Below are 26,739 nucleotides of genomic sequence, written 5' to 3' on the forward strand. Positions count from 1 at the left end.
ACTGGGTAGGGTGAGACACCAGGCAGGGACAGAGAAAGACATGCTAGGGGAGAGACTGTGTAGGGTGAGACACCAGGCAGGGACAGAGAAAGACATGCTAGGGGAGAGAGAGAGAGAGACTGGGTAGGGTGAGACACCAGGCAGGGACAGAGAAAGAGAGATGCAATAAGAAAAGCTAGGAGAGAGTGAGAGACTGGAGATACAGGCAGAACAGAACGCCAGACGAGAGAAAGACACTGAACAGGGAGGGGAGAGAGCAGAAGTCGGGCCGACGCGCAGAGGAAGAGACGGACGGGGCGGGAGGGAGACAGATGGAGAAAGATCAGCAGGTAGATAACGATGCAGGAAAGAGGAAGCGGATAGAGAGAGGCTAGGAGGTAGGCGTTCTCACACACACACTCACACACACTCACACGGGCGAACAGAAAAGAGAAGGAGGGCGGAAAGCTGCGAGTTAAAAAAAAGAGAGAGAGACGCGCCAGCGAAAGAAAGACGCACAGGGGGGAAAAAGAGCGAGAGACGCAGGATCGCCAAGGAAGCCTGGAGAGGGAGAGGAGAACGGGCGCAGGGCTTGGAGAAGCAGGCTTCGGCTCAAGAATTACAGTCTTCTGCCTCGGGTTTCCTCCCCATACGCGACCGCTAAGGTAAGACATTTCTGGCGACGCCTTCCGCTAACCTGTCAAACCGTCTCGCTAGTTTTCCGGCCAAAACCGTCGCCTCCCCAGGTGATAAAAACAGTGACAGTCCCCTGTCCCAGACCTGTAATTTTACTGGAAAACTCTGTACCTGTCTCCTGTGCCAGACCAGTAATTTTTCTGGGAAACTCTGTGCCAGTCTCCTGTATGATACCAGTAATTGTATTGGGAAACTCTGTGCCAGACCAGTAATTTTCCTGGGAAACTCTGTACCAGTCCCCTGTGCCAGACCAGTAATTTATCTGGGAAACTCTGTACCAGTCCCCTGTGCCAGACCAGTAATTTTACTGGGAAACTCTGTGCCAGACCAGTAATTTTCCTGGGAAACTCTGTGCCAGTCCGCTGTGCCAGGCCAGTAATTTTCCTGGGAAACTCTGTGCCAGGCCAGTAGTTTTACTGACAAAGACCGCTGTATAGCTGTTGGGAGTCCACACTCATTATTCTGGCTGATATCGTGCTGTACGTGTTAACAGTGGCTCGTTGGCTCACACAGTGCTTTCTGAAGAAATGCTTGTGACCGAATTTGATCTCCTTTTGTCTTCTCCCGGGGTCACTTGACCTGCCAGTGTGGCTGGTCTCTCACGTGAGGGACTTCCAGCGCTCAGAAGGGGAAGGGTCTGGGCCCTGTAGCTCCCCCGAGCTCTGCGGACAGTGCCTCATCTTCGGCTTTTTCCTTTCCGCGCCAGCTCATACCGACTCGGCCTGGTTTAGGGGAACCTGGTTAATAATAATGCGTCACACTCCTCATCTCACCTGTGGGGGTGAGGAGGCACAGTGAGTAAGTCTCTGGGCTCACAACTGGTGGGCTGGGGGTTCAAGTCTTCATTCCAGACGGTGCGGTTGTACCATGCACGAGGTCATTTACTCCAGTCTCTCCAAGTTCCTGATATGGAGGGAAACAAAATACCCCATCCAGTCCAGGATGGGAGTCTTCAACTGCTGCATGTCCTCTGGCCGTTCAACACAGCGATTCTCAGGGGCTGTCAGCTAGTAGCACACCAGGCCTTGGTCCTTAGAGCGCGCTGTGCTGTGAGAAAGAAGGCCGACCCAAGTGACCTCGCAAGAGACGTGGGCGTGGGGGCCCGTGCCTCTGGTGCTGCCACTCTAGGCAGCAGCAGACCTGGCTAATGCACCGATCCCGATGTGTGCCGTCCTTACAGGCAGTGTTTGGTGGCTTGAAAAAAGAGCCACCGACAGGATGTGCAAGGTACTGAGCCGCTACCCCAAATACTGAGTGGTCCCCCATCTCTTTTGGAATTAATGCTGTGCTGAGCTGCACCTCTAATCAGCTTTACGGGTAGAACAACAAGCTATAAGGGGGGGTTCTCTAATTTTTTTGACAAGGTAGTGTATCTTAAGATTACATTTTCCTAGACTGAAGACTAATTCAGGCACATTTATGCTCTGAGAGATGGAAAGCAATAATGCGTTTTGAAGGGTTCTCAAGCTTTTCTTATGTCCCAACTCATTTTTCTATGAAATCAACATACAGTAGACGTTTTTTCAACAGGCTTTAATCTTGCAGTTACTTTATTTGCAATGATAAGGCAGTGTATTTAAAAAAAAAAAGCTCAGCTTGGTGAAGAGTCAGGCAGAGGAACAAGCTGGCAGCTGCAGAGATGCACCACCCCTTGCACGGTAAATCTGACCTCCTTCCATCTGGGGGTCTGTTCAGAACACCTAGATTCAAGAGCAATAGAACTAAGTCATTTTTTTTCTCCCAAGGCAATTATCCTGGTCAATTTGCACAGTTGACTGTGTAGTTTACTTTATTCATATATATTTATTTTTCATCATACATCCATGTGTCTTATTTGTCAATGGGTGGGTGTTGTGAAATGTGTTATGCCTGCAAAGCACATTCCCCATGTGGGACCACTGGGTAAGTGAGTGGATCCAAAAAAGGAGGAGGAGGAGGAAAGGTAAAAGGGAATTGGCAGAATTTTTACCCTATGTGGCCCACATTGGGATTGACTTGCAATAGGGCGCAGAGATAGGAATACCTGCATGCCACAGACAGCGGGGCTCTGTGTTGTCATCGTCTGATTGATACAGAGGGCCGCAGGGATAGGGTCCTGCCGATTGTGGGGTGAAGAGATCAGGAGCAGTGGAGTGTGGCTGATCTGAACAACGCGGGGGTGGGGGGGGTGGTCTTCGCTCTTGGTCCCTCATGCTTTGTCGGTTGCTGTCTCGCACAGGGATGGGGAAGCCGTCTCTCTCGACGCCCTGGCTGCTGCTGGTGCTGCTGGTGCTGCTGGGAGGTCACGTGATCACGGCATCGCCAACGGTAACCAGCCCTCGGGTCTCCCTGTCTATACGACCCTTCCTCCCCGGACAGATTCCTCCTGCTCCCTCTCCCTCCCTGTCACCTCCGCAGCGACCCCCCTCTCCTGTCTCTCCCATTTTCCTACTTTCCCCTGATTTTGCCCTTCGAGCTCTCGAGAAACAGGGTAACTTTAACTCCCGTCCCGGAGGGGCCAGAACTTTCCTCCCGCCTGACTCCCTACCGACCTCGTCAAACTCATTATTTGTGGAATTGGATGAGTCAAAGCCTTTTCTTGTCGTGAAGACGCTGCAAAAGTCAAGAGACCTACAAACCCTGCTGTACAGCAGCACCTGAAGACCAGAGTTGGGCTGCCTGGGTCTAACTGAACGGATTGCGTGCGGGATCCATACCTCACATGGGTCAATAACTGACAAGTGTCCTCGACCAGGGCTCAGGACTTCTAGAAAGAGAAAAGGACCTTCAGTCCAGTCCAGTAGAGTCCAGTCCGGGCTAAGCTCGCGATCTTAATTTGTCTAACCAACACTTGATGGTTTCCTACATCAGCCAGTGACAAAATCCATTCTTATAGTCTCCTTTTTTTGTATCTGCCTTCAAGATCTCTCTAGAGCTGCGCCTTCACACTCCCTTTGCAGTTACGTTTTGGGAAGTTACAAGGTAAGCCGGAATTCAGCGGTTCTGTGCTGCTGTGCCTCCAAATGAATTCTGGGCCCTGGACATGGCCGATCCTGGATTCCTGGCCGGCGTAAGACAGTTTGTATGTCATACATACAACACGGACGAGGTATTGCCAGGGCTGGGTGAACATGGTGGAGCGGGCTGGGTAACCCAACAGCGCCTCCCTAGTGGCCGAACAGGGCAGCGTTTCCAACCCGATCTGGCTCCTGTTCTCCACGTGATACCAGATCTCTGCACTTCAGGGTGAATAAGCGACGGGTGGCGACCGATCGCATTCCGGAAGATGAGAGTGTGTGTTTGTCTTGTTCACCTGCACTGGAAATAAGGGATAGGAGTTCTTACGTCAGGGCTGGGTTTCTTTGGAAAAACAAAACGAGCGTCTTTTGAAAAATCTCGCAAACACTTTTGGCGACGCGGTGACGTTTTTTGTTTTTTATTATTTTTTAAAAACGAAAACATCTTTTCGCTCTCGTTGATGTCAGCCTGATTCACCAACGGCCGTTTTGGCGCACGAAAAAAAACAAGAAGACAGAGAAACGAGAGTCACTCTTTCTGTTTCCAATTTTGCTCGTTCTCTCTTGTGTCTCGGCGCGGCGCTGCAGTGAGCGTGCCACAGTGTCCCGGTCAGTCTGTGGGCACGTAGTGTGTCACTCGCCATCGCCGTCTCTCTCCCCGTGTTGCTAAAAACAGAACAGAACCTGTAAAATACCTGCAGATACAATGGAAAAAACTGACTTTTAAAGAAGCTGGCCATGATTCATTTTTTACAGAATCCAAACGCAGCCCCACAAAAAGGCGGTGACTCATGTTGTGACCGATGTGCTCAGACGGGGCGCATGCACCACTCAAGCTAACGAGCGCTGGTCTCTCTGGTCCTCTGCTTGCCTATGGCTGAACTGGTCTCCCGAAACCCCGTTTTCTTTGCGTGTGGCCAGACCAGACCCTGGGAAAAATCAAAACTCAGCAGAAAGACCGTGTTGGCTGTAACTGAAGCTCTTGTTTCCACCCACCCCTTCCATTGAGATCACAAGCCGTCGAGAACTGACCTGGGTTTTGGGGTACAAGTGACAGTGTCATTGCCAGTCAACCTGCTTTACAGGAAACACAGGGAAACCACACAGGTTGTACTTCTGCTAAACTTTTGCTACATTTCCTGTGCTGGTAAAGACGCAGGGAGAGCTGCTCATGTTCCAAGCACACTGATCACTGTACTACTGTTTAATACAAACATGTAACCACTGGTTTAACATCACTGGACTGGAATTACTGTACTGTGTAACTGCACTGGTTTATCATCACTGGACTGGAAATACGGTACTGTGTAACTGTTCTAGTTTAAAATCACTGGACTGGAATTACTGTACTGTGTAACTGCACTGGTTTAACATCACTGGACTGGGATTACTGTACTGCCTGGTTTAACATCACTGGACTATTCCACGAAGAGGTTAATTTGCTTTTTTTCTGTTGTTCTAATTAATTACTATTGGTTTCATTTGCAGAAAGGGACTGATGCAGATGGATGTGCTCTGTGTTCATCTGGTAATTATGATGCTCTCTTTGTTTCTTTCTATGTCGATGTTACTATACTGTAGTGCCCAGTCAGTCAGTGTCACTGTGCTGTAGTGCCCAGTCAGTCAGTGTCACTGTGCTGTAGTGTCCAGTCAGACAGTGTCACTGTGCTGTAGTGTCCAGGCAGTCAGTCAGGGTCACTGTGCTGTAGTGTCCAGGCAGTCAGTGAGAATGTACTGTAGTGTCCCAACAGTGACTGTCTATTTGTGTATATTATCACACATATCTTTGTTTTGCATTCGCCTTTCTTCAGAGCTATCACAGGAAATAAAACATCATGCAGAAAAAAATAATTCTCATATTAATCAGCCAGCCCTCGTTAGCAGAGAGGCGCCCAACAAAACCCACATCCTGTTGCGCAGAGAGCGACGTCTTCTTAAAACTCAGGTGGCCGTTTATACCTGCCTTTGCTTCCTGCTTTTCACTGTTTCTGCCTCGTTTCCCAGCCACCCCCCTTTCTGTGCTGTGTTAATATACTGAGGTCAGGCAAAGAAGGCACTTTACACTCTGAGTGGTGGGAGTGTGGAACGAGGTGTTCATCCATCTTACTTTGACATTCGCCTTTTTGCTCTCTGTGCAGTAAGCAGAGTGCTTGACCCCCAGGATCCTGCCGTGTTCAGTCAGTAAATCCACATTCCCCCCCCCCCTTCTGCCTCTCTGCCTCTCTGCCTCTCTCTCAGGTTTCCATCGATCCAGCTGCAGTGAGTGCCACGCCTGTGAAGAAGGCTCCTTCTCTCCGAGCTGGAACACCGAAGAGAAGTGTTTCTCGTGTTCCCGGGACTGTAGACCTGGTGAGTCTTCCTCGCATGCTTGCAGTCGCATAAGAAAGGAAAAAAACAATACTTTCGTCTCGTTATCAAGAAGGCACTTTACACCATGAGTGGTGGGAGTATGGAACGCGGTACCCTGGCTTCTTTCAAGAAACAGCTGGATGAAAATCTTAGCTACTTAACTACTGAAAGGGGCTAAATGGCCTCCTGTTGTTTGTAACCTTTCTTATTCCTGCAAGGGGTCAGAGCAAACCAGAGACAGGACCGGAAGTGTCAGGTGGGACTGTGCCCTGGGAGTGTCACCAGTCGACTGCTGAGTATACCACACAGGGACAACTTAGAAGTGCCAATTAACGTGGAGAGCACGGCTTTGGTCTGTGGTAGGACACCAGAGCGCAGGGGGAAAACCCATACAGGTGTGCTGAGACCTGAAGGTGCTCCTGGCGAGGGGGAACTGATCCCCAGATCCAAGAGTGGAGCCATGCCGTACCAAAGACCATGCCACTGCGCCTTCTGGAGTCCAGATGCCACGGGGAAATTGTGTTGCCAAAGTGTGAGCAGTGGAGCTTGTAGACCAGTAGGGGGCGATATTCCTTGTATCCCTGATGTGGCACCACAAGTTTCCCAAATGTGCTGTCTGCGGGGCACTGTGACTGCTTTTGGAAGTCCTACGGTGATGTAAAAGTAAAGATGCCAACTCCTGGGCTGTGTTTCTCTACACTGTGAGCCCCCTAGAGGCCAATAGTCAGAACTCGAGCTGTGGAATTGCTATACCACTTTGGTAGGGGAATCAGACAAAGAACCTTTCGTGTGCTTTGCATTTGCTCGCAGGCACAAGACGTGGACAGCAATGGAAATGACACAGTGGAAAGTTGCAGATCATCCCGTCCCGTGTACAGTAGTGTGTGTTCTCAGGGCAAAAATGGTGCAAAAGTAGCAAGACAGCGCCATCTAGCGTCAGGAATGGACTTTTGTTAAAAAAATGGGTTTCTCAGTGGTCACTCTAAATAAAAAGAGCATAAGAAAGGTCAGGGGATCCTGATTGGAGGATCTCATCAAGCTGTTTCCTGAAAGAAGCCAGGGTATCAGCTTTATCAGCATGGCTGGGCTGCTTGTCTCACACTCCCACACCCGTTTGTGTAAAGAGTTTCCTCCTGTTCTCAGTGATAAATGCTCCTCCACATTGCTTGCACGTGTGTCCTCTGCTTCATACATTCAGCTTATTTTTCTTCCATCTTTTTTTTTTAGTTTACAGTTAGTTACAGTTTACACTTTTTAGAACTATTTACCTTGTGCCAGCAGAGATGGGAGTTTAAATACAGAAACATGCTTCCTTATACACATCTACAGTACCTTAGTTTGGTCATTACAGAATGACAACAAAAACTGTTTACACAGAAATATTACATCCTTTTACTTTACAATGTTTAATCACATCTTAATGGGGGCATACATTTTTACAATTTAATAATAATAATAATACACACCAGCTCTCAGTGGGGAGGAGAACAGGGTGATGAAGCCAGTTCAGAGATGGGGATTATTAGGAGGCCATGATTGGTAAGGGCCAATGGGAAATGTGGGCAGGACGCCGGGGTTACACCCCTACTCTTTTCAAGAAACGCACTGGGATTTTTAATGACCATTAAAGTCAGGACCTCGGTTTTACATCCCATCTGAAGGACGGCGCCTTTTTACAGTGTAGTGTCCCTGTCACTATACTGGGACATTAGGATCCACACAGCCTTCAGGATGAGTGCCCTCTGCTGGCCCCACTAACACCTCTTCCAGCAGAAGCCTTAGCTTTTCCCAGGAGTCTCCCATCCAGGTACTGGCCAGGCTCACACCTGCTGAGCTCCAGTGGGCTGCTAGTGGCGAGTTGCAGGGTGATATACCTGCCGCTATTTAAGAGAAAATGTTTTCCTTTCCATTACAAAAATCTCATTCACAATTATTAATTATTAATATTAATTAATCCACAGCTCAAAGGTTGGAGGTGCTTTAATTAGCCATTTTCTTGAGATTGCTCTTTCACTAGTAGCTAGAACAATTCCTAGCATATAACTAATCAATTGTAATAAGAAACCAGTCGTTCTTCTCCTTCAGAGTTCAACCTGGAGATCGTGAAGCCCTGCACAAAAGTCTCAGACCTGGTGTGTCGGTGTCGGGCAGGTTATCGCTGTGTGGAAGACCTTGTCCTTACAGGTCACTGCTCGAACTGCATCAAGATCGCCACTCCGCCTCAGCACATCACAGGTAACAGGTGGCAGGTCTCCTTCCCTGCTTCATTACTCCACACCAGCTGAGACAAAGAGGTTGACACAGGAAACGCTCTCTCTCTTACCCAGAGGCCGGACCGCCCACTTCCTGTCCTGCTGGTACGTTTCTGAACTCGTCCTCCAGGAACTGTGACCCCCACACAAAGTGAGTTCCCCCCTTCTCGGTCATGCTGTGAGAGCGGTTGTCTGTCAGAGGCAGTGAGTATGCTCTTCCCCGCCCCTCATGTTGTGAATGCCACCGCTGGGGGGGGGGGGGGCTCCGTGTGTGATGTGTGATGCCCGAGCTATAGTTAATGCGTCACTGCTGTGTTTGTGTCTGCTCCATTTTGTGCTAGGTGTTGTGTCTCAGATTTGTGTTAGCTGTGCATGACGGTGTGCTCGTTAGCTTTAGACAAGAGCGCTGGCCCTGTGGAACAGTGGCTTCGGGTGTTGTGTGAGATGCTGCTCCCTCTGACCTTGATCTTGCCCTCTCTCCTCTAGCTGCGCAGCTCTGGGGAAGCAGGTGGAGGCCGTGGGCAACTCCACAGCAGACACAGTGTGTGGCACCAGTGCCAGTCCCATCAAGAGCCCAGGTGTGTGCCCTCCTGTCTGTGTGTCTGTTTTAATTCCTCTGTGTGTGTTGGACTTGCTCCGTATCTGAAAGCCTTTGGGTTTGCTTGACTTTCTCTCTGCACCCACTCGATTTTGTCTGTGTCGATCTGCCTCTCGCTGCAGACCTCTGGGTCTGCCTGTTTTTATCTCTGTCCATTTCCGTGTGTCTCCATGTGTGTCCGCAGGGTCGGCTCAACTCGGTGTGATTTCTCTTAACCCCTGCTTCTCTCCCTCTTCCGTCTCCCCCAGACGTCAATGTGTTTGTCCTGGTTGGTGTGCTGGGCGCTCTGGGGTTTGTGGCTGGCCTGTTGCTGAAGAAAACCAGGGAGGCGTTGTCTATAAAACAAGGTGAGTGTCCTGTCAACGCTATTTTTATGTTTTGGGATTAGAAGGAGTCGGCGTTGACGAATGCATTTCAAACCACTGTTAAAGTAAAATGCACACAGTAACTTGTAAAACCTCCAATTTACATTACAAAATAGACTAAATTTCCAGGTCTGCGCAGAGCTATGTTCTGTGATTCAGAATGAGGCAACAAAACTTCTGGTTAGGTGAAGCAGCCCTATTACACTGTAGATAAGCAGGCTTCTGAATCCAGCTCTTTTAATCCAGTAGAAACACTGCTCTTAACTTCCAGACGGTTCTGCCAACAAATACTACTTGTTCACTCTGCATACAGATCACGTTGGAACACTTCTTTTGTGAAATGTCTGCTGCACAACCTGTATTTATTCCCTCGTCCATCACAGTACATCAGTCAGTACAGTGACTAGGGAGCAGGAAGGGCCGCTTCATGTCACAATTTGAGGGAACTCGAGTGCGCGTTTGCGCCAACATGGTGACTCACGGTACTTTCACAAAGTTCTCGATTTTGCGCTCCGTTTGAAATTTGTCTCTTTTTTTTCTAGAACCTCAGTGAATTTATTTTGTTCCCGAAATTTAATAAACAGGTCTGAGAAATTGGGACCATGCAGCGTCTTTCAGTGTCTGAATCTGCCTCTCACTGGGTCTCTCTATTCACTGTCTCTGTCTCTCTGTGTATTTCCTTTCTCTTTTACTTGGTCCAATTCTCTGTGTTCTTCTTTCTCAGGAACGTATCTCATTGGGTATCAAGTGTATTAATAGTGACACCTGTTTTCCCTTTCTTTCACAGCCTTCAAACTCTGCTCGCCAGGTGTGGAAAAGGTATTTATTCTGTTGCACTTTTATTGTGCAAGTCTGACTGTGTCTCTGTCCGCCTGTGTGAGACTTGTATTTTGTAATGCCACTCCTTCTCTTTGCTGCCCCCTGCAGGCAGACTGCAGTACTGTGAAGCACAAAGAGAGCCCGAAAGCTGGCCAGCTCCTTTCCAACGGGGTAGATCTGCTGACCAACAACGTGCCTGAGAGACGACAAGAGACGGCCCCGTCCACAACCCGAACCCAGGACACGGCTTGGACAGGAGGAGCCAATCACGGCGCAGAGAAGGTCAACCCACCAATCACCATGACTCCTGCAGAACCGCACGCTACTGGGAACTTAGGTATCCATTGTCATCGTTATTATATTAATAGCAAATGCAGTGAGATTGAGTCAGCAGCCATGTCACCCTGCAGCTCTCAGCTGGCTTCCTAAAGCTCAGCAGGTGTGAGCCTGGTTGGTACCTGGATGGGAGACCTCCTGGGAAGCTATGGTTGCTGCTGGAAGTGGTGTTAGTGGGACTAGTGGGGGGCACCCACCCTGCGGTCTGTGTGGGTCCTAATGCCCTGGTATAGTGGTGGGGACACTATGCTGTAGTGGGCGCCGTCTTTCGGATGAGATGTTAAACCGAGGTCCTGACCCTCCGTGGTCATTAAAGATCCCTGGGTGTTTCTCGAGAAGAGCAGGGAGTTATCCCGGTGTCCTGTTTCCCCCCTCGGCCTTTACCGTGGCCTCCAAACTGTCCCCATGTATGACTGGCTTGCACTTGCCCTGCGATGGACTGGCGTCCCATCCAGGGTGTATCCTGCCTTGCGCTCGTTGCTTGCTGGGTAGGTTCCGGCTTCCCACGACACCGTATGGTATAAAGCGCTTTGGCAAAATGACATGACGTGGCAGTGAGATAGAGTGCCCCCTCCCCGTGTGGAGGGCACAGGGGGAACTGCAGCTCGCAGCACTAACAGTGTGAGAGGGGTCTAAGCCCCACTGTCTCCTGTATTAACTCCCTCTCTCCCCCTCCCCTTCCCTCAGGACCCTTCCACATCTACAGCCCTGGCACGGTGTTTGTGGGCCTGCTCAACCAGATGTCCGCCCCTCCTCCTCCTCCTCCTCCGCCGGCTCCGTGCTCTCCGGAGCCCCGGGAGACGGGGTCGGGGGCACCCGCCCGTCCCCCCTCCGGGGCAGCGCCCGTGCCCCTGTCCCAGGAGGAGCGGGGCGGGCACCCGCCTCGCCAGGAGCAGGGGAAAGACTGCCACCTGTCGCACGAGGAGAAGGACGGCGCTCAGTAGCGCGGCAGGCGGCAACCGCAGAGGCAGGGCGGGGTCGTGGGGCACCGCAGAACACTTGGGCAGGAACGATACAGTCACCCAGCAGGACAAGAACCCTCCACTGTGGTGCGACACTCTTCTGCTGTGTGTACTGTGTACAGTGTGATATACAGCAGCAGTAAGGTTTGACACAGTATAGCACAGCACAGGAGTGCTGGAGCAGGACAATGCCACAGAGGCTGCAGTGCAGTGCATTGTGCTACAATAGTGTCATACAGTGCCGTGTAACACAGTATAATAGTGTAACTGTGGAGTTCTGTACAGTATAATACTGGGATTATCTGAACACTCTGGTGGGCTATGGAGAGTTAGGTGGTGCTCTCTGGAGAGGCAAGAGTCCAGGACTGAGGAATTGAAGGCTGGTGGTGTAGTATGAGAGCTGTCCTCCAGCTGCTCGTGAGACACCCTACTATCAGCTAGACTCACACTGCAGCCCTGCCCGAAGTGAGACACTCTTACTAGCCCCTAGACTCTCACTGCAGCCTGCCCAGAGTCTCTCACTCTGGCCTGTCCTCTCTCACTGCGGTCTGCCCGGAGTTAGACTTGTCCTCTCTCACACTGCGGCCTGTGCTCTCTCGCACTGCGGCCTGTCTGGAGTCAGACCCAGAGTGAGACCTCTGCTCTCAGTAGACTCGCACCCTGAGCAGGAAGTCGGGCAGGGAGCTGCGGTTCTGCTTGCCGTGACTCAGTTTTGAGCAGCAGCAGGAAGTCTTCAGTGTCGAGGTGCCTGGCGGGTGATGATTTCCGCAGTTCTGACTGTAACTTGCTCTACAAGCACTTCCTGTGTTTTGGAATGGTTTTTCTGCAGAGTTAGCAGTTTTTATTCTGTGATGTACAGTAATATAATTTTGATTATTAGACGTTTTTATTATATTACGTAACATATTAGTGGTTTTTACAATTTTATATCACTTGGCTTTGTACAGTCAAATACAGTCTTCAGCACAATATTGTAAGCCCATTATTTTCTTATACTACAGTTTTTGACCCATTATGTAAATTTCTTGGGTTAATTTATCCTTATTTTATTCTTTAATATATTCCTGTTTTATATTGTATTTATACTTGATTTATTTCATTAAAAAATGACCTTAAATCTGGTATACTCATTTCCTTACTCTCAGTCAGACAATCAGGGTGCCAGTCCTACAGTGTGTGACGGTAAGTCTGTGTCTCAGTCATGTAGTGTGCCAGTCCTACAGTGTGTGACAGTCAGTCTGTGTCTCAGTCATGCAGGGTGCCAGTCCTATAGTTTGTGACGGTAAGTCTGTGTCTCAGTAATTGAGGCTGCCAGTCCTACAGTGTCAGCTGTTACCACTCAGTGTGTATTTTTTTGGGCTATGAAGTGAGTTACCCGCTGTGGAAGTAGATGGTAGTGTTCTACAGGCTCAGAAGAAGGATGCGACTCAGTCTGTGAAACCGAAAGTTAGATCGGATTTCGGAGGAGGAGGAAATCGCCATTTTGTCAGAAAGAAGGGACTCGCCCCTGTCTGAGGAAGTGGGTCAAAGACGTTTTGAAACCGATGCGTTGGGCACGCATCAAAGCCTACCCGAACAACCATTGTCATTTCGACAAGTAAAAAAGATGTCTAGAGCCGTTCTGGAAGGCTGACGCAGCGTCACTCGGCGACGGGAGGCCCCGACAGCAGCAGACTTTATAGCGACACATCCAAACAAAATTTACTTTGGAATCCTCAAAAAGCTGAGGACAAACGGGGAACTGTTTTATATGGTTACGGTCTGGAAGACGTGAGAGATTGAAATGAACGCGTAATGCGAGGAATCTTCTGGCGAAAATCCATCCCATGTGTGAGCAGTTTCACATTAGGCGGACATTGTGAGTTAAAATGCTCTGATACAGACTGCAGGTTCCAGCACTGAATAAAAGTGAGGTACGGTATTATAATTATTAAGCTTGCTGTGGTTTATATTTGCATACTGTGGTGCTTTGCCTGTGACTTTGCGTAAGAAGAACAAAATGTACTTTTCCGGCGCTAGCCACAAGCTGAACGGGGTCGTCTTGAGCTTGAAGGATTTTGTCTTCTGCATTGTGTTCAGGCAGTGGCTGTTGGCGTTTTGACAGAAATCAAGACGAGACCTTCAGAAAAATGAAAAAGCAGGCGAATTCCCCCTTCCCACACAACCGCATTCTAAAAATCAGAGTCCTGTATGGTCGTCTGAGTCAGGCCCTGGGTCCTGTGCACAAGTGTTTCTGCAGCGCCGTTTGGTGCTCGGTGTTGTGTCCTGTTCGCCTTTGTCACAAGACCGCTTAGTTGAAAATGGCGGGTCGGTTGGTAGGGCGAGGGTATCTGACCCTCAGTATGCTTCTGGCTTGTTTTCAAACCTTGGGGAGTCTGGAATAGCACCTAAATCTAAGATGAGAGGCTATGGGAAGAGCCAGGAAGACAGGGATACCAAAGGCTGTTTGTCTCATCTGTGGGCCTGTATGTGTACTGTGAGTCTAGGTGAGGGCATGTCGCTGTATGTGTATGTGACTGCTGTGTGTCTGTATTGTCGGTGCATGTCAGAGTGTGCGTATGTATCGTGAGTGCATGGCTGGGTGCGAGTGTCTGTGGGAGTGTGTGTGTGTGTGAAATACGTGTCACGTGCGAAAATGGAAGTCTGTTTCGTATCCACGGACCAGTCCAACGGGGCTGCTGTCTGCTCCTCGCCCCGCCTGTGTGCTGCGGTGTCCAGCCTGTCGGCTTGCCCTCCTGACGTGAGCGCTCCGGTTTTTCCGCTGTGTCATAGTCTCGGCGCTCCAGGCTGCAGTGCCTGTAACTGACGTCTCTCTCTGTACCCCTCCCTGCAGATGGGCGGCACTCCAAAATGGATCCCTTTCTCGCGCCGTGAGCACCTCTCTGCCCTGGAGCCTTCCCGAGTCCTCTCCTCTTCCTCCCTCCTCCGCCGGGATCTCTCCTACTGACCCCCCTGCACTCTCTCCCCCTCGACCCCCATCTCCCTCCCTCTTCCTCATTATGACACGTATGTTCTCCTGCACTGTTTTTATGCTGATAGCTCTGCAGGCTGCACTGGCCAAGGTAAGTGACGTCTCATGTTATTCATGAATCCAGGCCTCAGCTGGTAAAATGACAAGGTGCCGGAGCTCAGTGTGAACGCCGGAGAGCAGATTTCTGCGCGGCTAATGGAGACGCCGGGTCATTTCGTAATGATGTGTGCTTAACACCCGTGATGGACTGGCGTCCCATCCAGGGTGTGTCCTGCCCTTGTGCTCGTTGCTTGCTGGGATAGGCTCCAGCTCCCCTGCGACCCTGAATCAGAAGAAGCAGTTGAAACCTGGATGGATGGGCGTTGTGCTCGACACCAATGTGACGCACTTGACTAACGAGCGCAATTTCGGGCAATCAGCACTTCATCGATCCAAAGTTCCCATCCTCCAGTTTCTTTAAAGAAGCCACAGTATCTTCTTCGGCCCCATGATTGGGAAGCTCGTTCCATACTCCTGCAACTCTTTGGGTAATGACATGCCTCCTGTTCTCAGTTTTGATGGTACTTCCATTAGTAATTTCCGCCTGTGTCCTCTGGTGTGTGTTTTATAGTTAAATGTTAATGCCTTTCCAAGCCAATGCTGATGACAACGTGCAAAAGAGATTTTTTTCATTAGTAATTTCAAATGCCGTAATCGTACGCTATTGGGTCGAATCAAGATTTTCAACACTGACACTCTGATGGACATGTTGTCAGGTCTGCAGGGTTTCTGACTGACTGTGTGATCTTCCATTACCCTATACTGTATATAGCCCGGGAGTGACCATATTGACAAAATGTGTAATCTTACAGACGTAAATCTTTAAGCACAAAAAAGTTCTAACTCATAGGATGAGGATCTAGCGCTGGGTAGGTTTTATGAACGCACCTTCCCAAGTGATTTTCTCCTCATTTCTGAGGAAGTGTGCGGGTTGAACGTTTGAGCCTGCGAGATCTGCACCTTGACGGTCTGCACCGGCAGCGTGTGCAGCGTAGCCAGTTGTGAGTCTTCGAGACCTAAGGTGTTTGCACATTGCTGAGAATGTTTGCCATTCACGAGCCAGTGGGGTGAAATGGAGACCATCTTTAAAATTGTTTTTTTTCGATTGTACATTGTTCATGCCACAAGGTGGTGCCGGAGCGCTGACAGTCTCAAATTGAGAGGTACTGGAATTGGGCACCACCACAAGTTAAGCACAGTTAAGCGCAAACCCCTGGTCTCATCCCAGGGCGAGAGCGAGAGGTCGAGCGAATTGCGATGCGAAGCGGCCCTTCCTGCTCACTAGTCACTGTCATGACTGATGGACTGCGATGGACGAACTAATAAGTACAGGTCGTGCAGCAGACATTTCACCGCAGAAATGCTCCAACGTGATCTGTGTGCCGAGTTAACAAGTGCCATTTATTCACAAAATCGTCTCGGAAGTCCAGAGCAATATTTCTGTCGGATTAAAAGAGATGGATTCACAAGCCTGCTTGTACACAGTGTAATAGGGCCGTTTCAGGGCGACGGACGTTTTGTTGCCTCGTTCTGAATCTCAGAACATGGCGCCACGCGCATCTAGAAATGTCACCTCTTTTGGGAAATTGGAGGTTTTATAAGTTGCTGTGTCCATTTGGCTTCCAATCGTGGCTTGAAATGCACCCATCAGTGGCAGATTCGAACCCCGAAATCTAAAAATAGCATTGCAGTACCCCTTGAAATGCAGCACACTTACAATGACAGTAAGGGGATTAAGGGCGATGATGATACCCACTGGGGGGCGCTAGATCGGCACAGGGCGACGCCGCACGTCTGATGTGCTGTCGTGGGCTCCTCCTCTGGGCCGTTCCTGTGCCTCAAACAGGGGCCCTGGAACCAGGCTGAGGTCACGGGGCTGTGACACCGTTACGGGGGGAACAGGAGGGTCGCCTTGAGCTCTTTGTTTTCCACTGCGTGGTTTTTACTGCCTACTCTCCCTGTCCATTGCAGGTTTATCCTTACAAACCAGTTAATGGGTCCTGCCCTGAGGATGAGTATGTAAGCAAAGGTGTCTGCTGCAGCAAGTGTAAGCCAGGTAAATAGGCTCTGCATAGCTTTAACACCTCAGGACCTGGCTGAAATGCTGTGTCCTACTCCCCACCTCGCAACCTTCGCTTTTCTAATTCTGCTCTCCTGTCTGTCCCCCAACTACACTCTAGGGGTGACAGGGCCTTCTCCTGTTATGCCCCCAGGCTCTGAAACTCTCTTCCCTAAGGATATCAGAGAGTCACGTTCTCTAAACTCCTTCAGATCGCGATTCTGCACCTTCGTCTTTAGAAGAGCCTGTCCTGAACTGGTTCTGTTCTTTACCCCTCTGCTCCTCCTCTATCCAGTACCCTCCATCTGCTGTCTCCTCTCACTGTGTCTTCTCATTGTATATATCTCGTGGATATGTTTTGTGTTGTTGTTGTCATTCTGTGAAGTGCTTTGAGAAGCTGCCTTTAAAGGCGCTATATAAAATAAAGTCCTGTCAAAAGGTCAAATTTCCCCCTGGCCTTTACCCATCATGGCCTCCTAATAATCCCCATCTCTGAACTGGCTTCATCACTCTGCTCTCCTCCCCACTGAGAGCTGGTGTGTATTATTATTATAATAAAAGTTTCATCTTCTCAGCTTTTCTGCTGGTTGCTATTGACTAGGAACCCACTGGATTCCTCAGGTCCTGCTATTGTCCAATGGTCAGGACTTTGCGGAGTGGGCTTTTCCCAGGAGAGAGATCTTCTGTACCCTGAGCAGAACTGTATAATAATAATATTATTATAATATAATAATAATATTATTCATTATTACAATAATATTTAATAATAACAACGCCAATAATAATAATATTAGTAATAATAACAACAACAAAAACAATAATATTATTATTATTATAGTTATTGTTATTATTAATGCCTTGCAGGCCCTCTATGTACCTGGGCTCAGTAAATTGAAATAGAACCAGATGAGGGACTGTTTTCAGTGTCTTTACAGGCGCTTGACTCTTCTGTCCTGTGGTGACCAGCCTGTTTTGTGGGATTTTAAGTGCTGATGTGTCGCCGTGCCCCTCTTTCCTGACAGGATATTTTGCGAGGAGACCGTGCTCGGCAGACACAGACACGCAGTGCCAGAGCTGCAGGCCCGGCACCTACATCGACCTGCCCAACTACGCCTCCCAGTGCCGCGGCTGCCGGAGCTGCAGGAGAGGTGAGAGGCACATGTTCGTCTCCGCACAGACCTGACGCAATTACTGCATCTGCCAGGCCAGGTCTCTGTGCTGTAGTGTTCAGTCAGTCAGTCAGTGTCACTGTGCTGTAGTGTCCAGTCAGTCAGTCAGTGTCCCTGTGCTGTAGTGTCCAGTCAGTCAGTCAGTGTCACTGTGCTGTAGTGTCCAGTCAGTCAGTCAGTGTCACTGTGCTGTAGTGTCCAGTCAGTCAGTCAGGGTCACTGTGCTGTAGTGTCCAGTCAGTAAGTCGGTGTCACTGTGCTGTAGTGTCCAGTCAGTCAGTGTCACTGTGCTGTAGTGTCCAGTCAGTAAGTCGGTGTCACTGTGCTGTAGTGTCCAGTCAGTCAGTCAGTGTCACTGTGCTGTAGTGTTCAGTCAGTCAGTGTCTCTGTGCTGTAGTGTCCAGTCAGTCAGTCAGTGTCGCTGTGCTGTAGTGTCCAGTCAGTCAGTGTCGCTGTGCTGTAGTGTCCAGTCAGTCAGTTTCACTGTGCTGTAGTGTCCAGTCAGTCAGTCAGTGTCACTGTGCTGTAGTGTCCAGTCAGTCAGTGTCACTGTGCTGTAGTGTCCAGTCTGTCAGTTTCACTGTGCTGTAGTGTCCAGTCAGTAAGTCAGTGTCACTGTGCTGTAGTGTCCAGTCAGTCAGTCAGTGTCACTGTGCTGTAGTGTCCAGTCTGTCAGTTTCACTGTGCTGTAGTGTCCAGTCAGTCAGTGTCCCTGTGCTGTAGTATCCAGTCAGACAGTGTCCCTGTGCTGTAGTGTTCAGTCAGTCAGTTAGTGTCACTGTGCTGTAGTGTTCAGTCAGTGCTTGTGTTTATGTCTATTATGTCTCTCGGTCTCTCCAGAGGTTCAGCTGGTGACCCGATCACCTTGCACTTCCACTCAGGACACGGAGTGTGTGTGTGTGGAGGGGGCGGCGTGTGTGTCCATCTCCGGGCGCTGTGAGGCCTGCGAGCTGTGGGCCCACTGTCCCCCAGGAACCTACACTGCGATCCCTGGTACTGAGGGGGACGGGAGGGGAGAGGAGCACAGGTGGAGAAGTGGGGTACAACGTGGGGGCGACAATACAGACTTGCCGAGATGACCACAGGCTGTCGGGACACACTTGGACATATCCATACAGACCCTAAGTTTTGAGAAATCCTTGATTGTGCGCCATTCAAGTTAGACCGAAAAGTACCTATAACTTTACAAACTATGTGTTTCCACAAACCTTGTCTTCAGAAACTGTGTCTTTGTCCATAATAATGGCAGACAAGTGGACATCTGGTGCTTTCTCCAGATGATTTGATTGCAATTGACAACATATACACATAAACGTTCCTATATTATTGATTTCTCATTAGGCTGACCCATTGACATATTACAAAATGTATGAGACTGGACTGGAGTTGGGTGGCCATCCGTGAATTTAAAGACCTTAAGAAGTTAATTCAGTTTTAAGCCTTTGCTGTATTTAAAACTGGCCTGTCTGCATTCAGTTTTTTTTCGCTGCCTACCCATAGAAGCTTTCAGTGCGTGTGTGCGCTCAGGTTTCGATGCCAAATATTCGCTGAAAGAAGCCGCGTAATTCCATTAAGCTGGACCTGGTTTCTCAAGGCGCTGTGTGTGTATTTTCATAGGCCCCAGAAGCAAAGCCTGGCTAGATTGAAGCTGAGGGGAATTTTCGGTTTTCAAGCTGCGCCTCCATAGGCCTGTAGAGCCAGCTTGAGCTTTCTCGCCCGAGCGTCTGCGTCTGGCCCTGCGCGATGCCCATGGGCGATGGGTACCATGGCGGGTGGCTACCCCCCCCCACTGTCTTCAGCTTGGTGGGTGGTGCCAGGGGGGGAAGCATGATACTGACATTGTCCGTCCTTCTCTCTGTAGGTAACCACTACACGCACCCCGTGTGCGAGGCCTGTCCGAATGGGACATTCAACGAAAATGACTCTGTGACGGCAGTCTGCAGGAACCACACCGTGTAAGACGATGTTCACAATGCTCTAGTCCAGCGGTTCTCAGGCTTTTTAGCAAGTGGGCCCCGACCGTGGCTAAAATCTCTTCTCTTTTGCCTCTCCCTCCTCTGGCTGTTTCTGCATTTCTCAGGACAGCAGGACAGATACTTCCTTTAGTCATTAGGAAGTGCAGGAAAAAACGCCATTCTGCCTATCGCACTCATTTGCTTTCCACTAGTCAATTGATCCTAGAAAGATCTCGGGGGTCATGAGCCTCCATGACATAGCAGGGTATCTTGTTCCATACACCCACCACCTTTTGCGTAAAGACATACCTCCCTTTCCCTGTCTTAATGCACTTTTCCTTAGTGTCTACTCTGCCTCGTGTTTTACTGTGAACCCCCGAATGAACGACTACTCATTCCGGCTGCTGCCTGTGCTGTGACTGCTGCGGCCGGTGTAACAGTTGCCTCTACTGCGCCTCCTGTTACCGATCATATTTCTTCCTTGTTTTCCAGCTGCTCAGAGTCTGGGAAAGTTCAGGCATATCCAGGAACAGCTCTGCGAGACGCTGTCTGTAAAAACCCTGAAGTTGCAGGTAACCTCTCTCCTTTTCTCACCATTTCTCACTAGCATGTCCATCAGTGTTTACTGTAGGGTCAGTCAGTGTCACTGTGCTGTAGTGTCCAGTCAATCAGTATCACTGTGCTGTAGTGTCCAGCCAGTCAGTCAGTCAGTGTCACTGTGCTGTAGTGTCCAGTCAGTCAGGGTCACTGTGCTGTAGTGTCCAGTCAGTCAGTCAGTGTCTCTGTGCTGTAGTGTCCAGTTAGTCAGTGTCACTGTGCTGTAGTGTCCAGTCAGTCAGGGTCACTGTGCTGTAGTGTCCAGTCAGTCAGTCAGTGTCTCTGTGCTGTAGTGTCCAGTCAGTCAGTCAGTGTCTCTGTGCTGTAGTGTCCAGTCATTCAGTCAGTGTTACTGTGCTTTATTAATTCCTGTCTCTTTCTTTAGGCTTTTCCTGGCTCTCTGTCATTGTACCCATCCTAATATCCGTCCTTTTACTTGTTCTTATTGGCATGACATCTTTGTGGATCGGGAGGAAGACGGCCAGAGGTAACCGTTGTTTCCTTGTTACCCATATTAACAGTGGCAATAGCCATTTCTTTGTGTTCTGCAATTCCTCTGCCTTTGCCTGCACGGACTGAGGGCGTTTCTTTCATCTTGCACCCTCAGAGGCAGTTTAAACACAATTCCAAGAGTGCAGGTATTTCAAGATACTGAGCGGGCTCATAAGGCAAAATCCACTGCTTGGTCCAGTTTATCAGGGCAATAAGCCCTGGTCCTGCAGGAACGTCGTTTCTGATGGATTAAATTCCAGCTGAGCTCCAACTCTCCAGTGCTGATTGGTGACTTCATTGATCTGCTTGCTTAGACCTTTTTAGCTTGTTTCCTCAGTCAGTCCTGAGTGTCAGAAATCCAGAGGCAGATACAGACATAACAGCCCGTAACACTCTCTGTGGGATTAAAATATTGGTGAATTCTGTGTGTGTCGGCTGTATCAGGTACATGATTAATGAGATTGTTAAGCTTTATGTTTACGGTGCTTTTCATCTGCATTTAAGGTTTTATCCGGTTTAGAACTAAATCATACTATGCACAGTATACTTTTAAATAATATTTTCAGCGCTGTTGTTCTAATGATTTGAAGTATTAAAACCCTTACATATCGAAAATGAACCAAGCTTGCAGATAAACTAGACTTGTGATTCTCTGCGGTGTCTTAAGGTATCTTGTACACAAATAAAGATGGCAGTTCCCATATTAATTTTATATTTCTTGTTTTTGCTTTGTAGGCCACTGTATGTTTTTTCGACGGGTAAGAATTTATTAAAGTTTCATTAAAATGTTTAGTAAAGTTCATTTTTGTTTTAAACTGCATGTGTTTTTACATTATACTATTAGAATTGTACCGAGTAACTACACTAATGTAAAACCTTGGACTGGCGTTACTGCACTGTGTAGCTGCACTGGCTTAACATCACTGGACTGGAATTACTGTACTGTGTAACTGCACTGGTTTAACATCACTGGACTGGAATTACTGTACTGTTTAACTGCACTGGTTTAACATCACTGGACTGGAATTACTGTACTGTGTAACTGTAATCATTTAATATTGCTTGCCTAAACTTTGGTGAAAGTGTTATTTTTTCTTACAAAGGTGAGAATAGGCTGCTCACCATCTTCTTGCTGCTGTTGGTTTCAGAGAGAGCCTGACAATTCTAGCGTGACCTCCCAGAGCCTGCTAGTGCCAGCGGGGAGTGTGAACTACTCGTGCGCGTCCTCCTCCGCCGCCACCACCCCCACCTCCTCCTCCGAGATGCACAGGCCCGTGGGGAGCCCCCCACTCAACTCGGGGGCCTGCCACCACTCGCTCATCTCAGGTACCCCGCCCGCAAGACCCCCCACCCTCCGTCATAACCGAGTGCTCTGCGTTTCGCGAGTCACTAAGGCATTTTTTAATAAGCGCTCAGATCGTGACAATTACTGCAGAGGGCCAGCTGAGGTGAATCCCACAGGGAGAGAGAGAGAAGAGAAACACAATGTTTCGCCTGTAGGGGCCTCTTCAGCTTCTTCAAACCCGAAGGAGTGAAACGCTGGGTTTCACCTTTGCTTTGATCCTTTTACTTTGGCCGTTTTGACCTTTTCTTTGCCTTTTTTCTTTCATTTCATCCCTGTCTTGTCCATGACCTTTCCTCCTTTTTATCCTGTGTTTTAAAATCTTTTTTCTTCTTTCTCTTCCCGAAACACGGCTCCGAACGAGCTGTCCGGTATCCGGGCTGTCTCGTTCCCTCTCGGATCTCCCGATCCTGCCCTTTATTCGACTTTATTCGGGGTCGGAATTGCTGCCTCCCAGCGCTGGGGCCCTGGGTTCCAATTCCTGGGGTGCTGTCTGCGTGGAGTTTGCATGTTCTCCTCGTCACAGGCCCAAGGGTTAACTGGCTTCTGGTGTGAGTGTGTGCCCTGTGATGGACTGGCGTCCCTTCCAGGGTGTACCCTGCCACGCACCCATTGCAGGCCAGGATAGGCCAGGATAGGACCTGTATTATTCGTAATATTAATAACATTGTCATCATATCATTACATCATTATGGGCCTATGAAGGTGCAGGTGCTGGTGTTGCTGATTATAAAGAGCGTTTGGGCACGGTCTAGCTGGGATTGGTCTCGTCAGTGTCGGCCCTGTTGTTCCCAGGTGGCATGACGGTCAACGGCAACGTCTTCATCTACAACGGCCCCGTGATCAACCCCTCTCCAGCCTCCTCTCCTGACCTGGACCTCCCGCTCCCCGGGGGCGTGCTCCCCAGACCCCAGGCCGGCTCCCCACTCTCCCCCTCCCTGTCCGTGGAGGAGAGCAGTTCGCCAGTGCAGGAGCAGGCGGCGGGGGGGCAGGCCGTGCAGGAAAGAGGGAAGGAGTATCACCTGCCCGTGGAAGACACGCGCTCCCATCATTCCTAGCGCCCGCTTGGGAGACTGACGCCCCCGGGGGTGGGGTTAGGGTGGGGCCGGACGCGGACGATCGGGGCCGGAGGCCGCCGGCGCAGGTGATCGGGCTGGTGGGAGGGACACTGACGGACAGATGCGCGGAGCCCGAGGCGCTGCCCCCACCCCCTGCCTCACCTTGGGTGTGTAAGCGTGGCCCGTCCGCCGGGCAGGGTGGCGGAGTTGCACTTGCCTCTCGGACCACCTCAGCTCCCAGGGAGCTCCCAGCTCCAACCCGAGGAGAGATACACTGCGCGTGTACAGTGAGCCCGCCGGCGGACCCTGGACCTCTGCTGCCGCCTGCTGGGTCTGGCGATTTCCTTTTCGGTGTTGTTCCCCCTTGGCCATCATTTGGGAGGGCTTGGACGCCAGAGCCTCTGAGCAGCGCACCGTGGGATATGTGAGTGCTGTCCTCACATGATGCATCTGAAACCAGGCCTGATGATGATCCTCCCCCTGGCTGATCTATAAGCACCCAGCCAGATGATGACCGGGCTCCTTGACTTTCACGGGTTTTAACTGCATTAACTACATGCTTGTTTTGTGGGACTCCCCCACAGGAGTAAAGAACAGACTTCGGGACATTGGTGACTCTGATTTTCCTCCTTCTTCGGGGAAGTACTTCTCACGCCCCACTGGTCACGCAACAGAGGACTTGGTTGAATGTGTTCACCTGGACTTCCAGTCTGGAAGAATGTTGCATAGTTCTGTCTGTAAACTTTGGATTGTGCCATGCTTGGCATCTCTTACTCCTGAGAGACTTCAGGATTAGCCAGTCACTGCTTAGGTGGTTTTACAGTTAGCCAATCAATGCTTGGGTGGCTTTGGGATGAACCAATCACTGCTTGGGTGGCTTCATTGTGAACCAATCACTGCCTGGGTGGCTTTAGGATGAGCCAATCATATTGGGAATCATAGTTTTAGCTCACTTGTGGTCTCATTGGGAGGCAAATACAGGTGCATAAAAAACGTGTACTGGGATGTCATTTTCTTTTTTAATTGAAAATTTGCGATATGCAAGTCTTTTTTTTTCTTTTCATGCCCTCCATTGGGAACCACCATTTTCAGTTCCCTGGGTCATAGCAGACGCCCGGAAATGTCACAGATGAAATAATGGTGGGCTGTCTCCTGTCTGCTGGGCCATGGGACAGCAGGTCTGCGATTCTGATTACAGACATGCCTTGGGAGGTTCAGTGGCCGGGGAGAACTCTTGACCGGAGCTTCATTGCCCTGAACATCAAACTGACAGATGGCCTCTGGCTCGCAAAATGCTTCAAACTGCATGTTTTCCAAGCCATTCTGCTCTTATCCACGCTGCCAGCCCACTGACTATATTACAAGACATGCTTGAATGAAGGGAACCTGTGTGGTAGTTGGGCTGTTACTAGCTCATTGATCGCAGGATTCCTACCTTGTCTAGAAGGAAGCCTTGCCATCGACTTCAACAGCTTGACTGGGGCAGCTTGTTCCACCCTCCCACAACCCTTTGTGTAAAGCAGTGCGGGCTCAACGGATCAGGCTGGACCCACAGGCTGAGATGTTAATCCCTTCGACAGAGTTGCCCACCCCCCCTGCCCGCCCCCCACCCATCACACCGGCCCGAGATGGCCTGCTGCAAGCCCGAGATGGCCTAGCGCTTCCTACAGGCAGTCGCTCGGCATGCGAGTCTCCACTGAGCCAGCGACTTGAAGGACTTGGTTCCAGTAACAGTAAAGGGCTCGGCTGCGGCGAGAGGCAGCGGGCATGTGTGTGTGTGGGAGGGGGGGCTCCCCGAGACCAGTAGCGCACAAATGGGGACTTGGAACCCACACCCCCGAGGGCCTCCACCGCTGTCTGCAGGGTGCCCCAGGATCCTTTGAAAAGGGGCCACTCTGTCTGAAAGACACTCAAGTGGGGGGAGGGGGGAAGGTAGACACTAATGGGGCACCAGCAACTGAGGGAGCAGAGGGTGGTGGTGGGGGGGCTCACAGTTTCCGTTATTTTTCTTGGCTGTGTGATCAGGCTTCTGAGAAGGGGCTGCTGACCTAGCGAGAATTCAGAAATGCGCCGGTCTTGTGTTTCAGGATGAGTGGGCAACAGTGCTCTGCTAGATCTAGGTCTGTCTCACAGTGAGAGCTCTTGGGGGGGTTGGACTAGTGAGCCAGCGGCGTTCACATTGCAAACTCCACTCCCCCAGGGACTCTAACTCTAGCATGATATCTAATGGTTGGAGTAGCTGGTGTAATCATTGCTAACACTCCTGAACCAGATCTGCTGTTCTCAGTCAATTCGAGAGCAAGGAGACAGTGGCAGTCAGCCAGGGAGGGCCGAGTTCAATGCCTTTACTTTTGTAACCCCTCGGTCCGACGATTCCCAGCCTTTCCTTAAATGGAGCCAGGGTATGCGCTTGAACAACACAGATGGGCAGCTTGTTCCACCCCCACCCCCCCTGCCACCCTCTGTGTACAGTAGCGCCTCCTGTCCTGGCTGGCTGTGTCTCGAGAGAAGCCAGGGTTTCGGCTTGAACAACACGGCTGGGCAGCTTGTTCCACACCCCCGCCCCCCTTTGTGTACGGCAGCGCCCCCTTGGCTTTTCTGTGTCAACAGCACAGATCTGTCGTCCCCCCTTGCATCCTTCTGGTTAATGGTCGGTGTTATCGGACCGGTCTTACTAATGTGCTCAGAAGCTGCAGCCGTAGAAGCGCATCTGAGAATAGTTGGGATTCTCGCTGGAATGCGTTTTTGTCTGGGGAAACGGGGGGGAATGGAAGGGAACCTGGCGCAGCTCGGACACACGAGGAGGAGGCTGCAGTCCGGGCCGTGTGCCGAAACAAGCTGGGAGGTCGTTTGAGGTCGAGGTGTGTCGGCTCCTGAAGGCTCACCCGCCAGTCCCCTTCAGAAAGTAAAGCGCAGAAAAGCCTAACAAAATGCAAGTGGGGGCCACCCATCGGCTGAAGGAGAAAAGCCAGGGACCCCCCCCTCCTGTCATTGGCGTCCAGCACGCTCCCGTGCGCCGGGTCAAGATGTTTGTGTGGAGAGCTGCCGCGGATCTCCTGGCGGGGAAAAGCACGCACTCGCTGGTGAGCGATCCCTGTCTGGGCCTTGTGTGCTCACCTACCTACCTGTGCAGGGCTTCCCTTGTAGCCCAGGACAGGGGGGAGGGGGGCAGCTGGGGCAGAGAGTGGGGGGGAGGGGTCTCCACTCAGCTACGCTGTCTGCCCAATTTACAGCATTAAGAAACACAATCTGACACTCGCCCCTCCCTTCGATCCTGCCTCGCTCACTCTTTAATATTCTTTTTCTTTTTTGTCCTCTTGTGGACGTCTCTCTCAGCGTTCTGCCATGCCTGGAACAGATCTGCCCACCCACGCCCCCTCGCTCCTATTTTTAAAAGACCTGACTTAGGTCTGTGTGGGATTGCCCTATGCTATCTGATTCTAAGCTACTGCGCAGCGGACAGCTTAACTGGTGGAGGAGGAGGGGAGGGTCCTGTACTGTATTTGAAGTTTATCTCTCTGCGAACCATTTTCCACTCCCGGAGAATAAAATAAATAATCTCAACCTCACGATCCAGGCCTCCCGTTTCCTCATTCGTTTTCCCTTTCCCCCGCGTCAGTCGTGACAATGCCTGCACCACGGCTAGGGGCTTCTGCTTGATCTTTTATATTCTGATAGCCGAGAGCCCCAGTCCAGTCCGGCATA

General features: G+C 50.3%; 2 protein-coding genes across 2 annotated transcripts; both read left to right on the forward strand.

Annotated features, from left to right (window-relative positions):
- Positions 1-220: 220 nt before the first annotated feature.
- On the forward strand, positions 221-12,469 carry LOC148816595 (tumor necrosis factor receptor superfamily member 5). The gene is made up of 11 exons (XM_088939957.1): positions 221-644; positions 2,894-2,982; positions 5,160-5,199; positions 5,910-6,020; positions 8,106-8,255; positions 8,348-8,423; positions 8,759-8,850; positions 9,119-9,217; positions 10,023-10,054; positions 10,163-10,391; positions 11,078-12,469. The coding sequence occupies exons 2-11, from the start codon at positions 2,896-2,898 to the stop codon at positions 11,332-11,334; spliced, it is 1,173 nt and encodes a 390-aa protein (XP_088796083.1). The 5' UTR covers positions 221-644; positions 2,894-2,895; the 3' UTR covers positions 11,335-12,469.
- A 111-nt stretch (positions 12,470-12,580) lies between these two features.
- On the forward strand, positions 12,581-26,603 carry LOC148816596 (tumor necrosis factor receptor superfamily member 3-like). Its single transcript, XM_088939583.1, has 11 exons — positions 12,581-13,265; positions 14,186-14,414; positions 16,334-16,418; positions 17,444-17,569; positions 18,431-18,583; positions 19,452-19,545; positions 20,038-20,117; positions 20,528-20,629; positions 21,370-21,392; positions 21,783-21,960; positions 22,772-26,603. The coding sequence occupies exons 2-11, from the start codon at positions 14,352-14,354 to the stop codon at positions 23,032-23,034; spliced, it is 1,167 nt and encodes a 388-aa protein (XP_088795709.1). The 5' UTR covers positions 12,581-13,265; positions 14,186-14,351; the 3' UTR covers positions 23,035-26,603.
- Positions 26,604-26,739: the final 136 nt, after the last annotated feature.

The sequence above is a fragment of the Atractosteus spatula genome, chromosome 22, assembly GCF_055471065.1.
Source record: "Atractosteus spatula isolate fAtrSpa1 chromosome 22, fAtrSpa1.hap1, whole genome shotgun sequence".
NCBI lineage: Eukaryota > Metazoa > Chordata > Actinopteri > Semionotiformes > Lepisosteidae > Atractosteus > Atractosteus spatula.

Excerpts from the sequence above, each read along its gene's own strand:
- LOC148816595 (XM_088939957.1), top strand. The coding sequence starts at position 2,896 with ATGGGGAAGCCGTCTCTCTCGACGCCCTGGCTGCTGCTGGTGCTGCTG. Across the intron at positions 2,983-5,159 it reads TGATCACGGCATCGCCAACG|AAAGGGACTGATGCAGATGG; the intron begins GTAACCAGCCCT and ends TTTCATTTGCAG. Across the intron at positions 9,218-10,022 it reads GGCGTTGTCTATAAAACAAG|CCTTCAAACTCTGCTCGCCA; the intron begins GTGAGTGTCCTG and ends TTTCTTTCACAG.
- LOC148816596 (XM_088939583.1), top strand. The coding sequence starts at position 14,352 with ATGACACGTATGTTCTCCTGCACTGTTTTTATGCTGATAGCTCTGCAG. Across the intron at positions 14,415-16,333 it reads TGCAGGCTGCACTGGCCAAG|GTTTATCCTTACAAACCAGT; the intron begins GTAAGTGACGTC and ends TGTCCATTGCAG. Across the intron at positions 19,546-20,037 it reads GTCTGCAGGAACCACACCGT|CTGCTCAGAGTCTGGGAAAG; the intron begins GTAAGACGATGT and ends CTTGTTTTCCAG.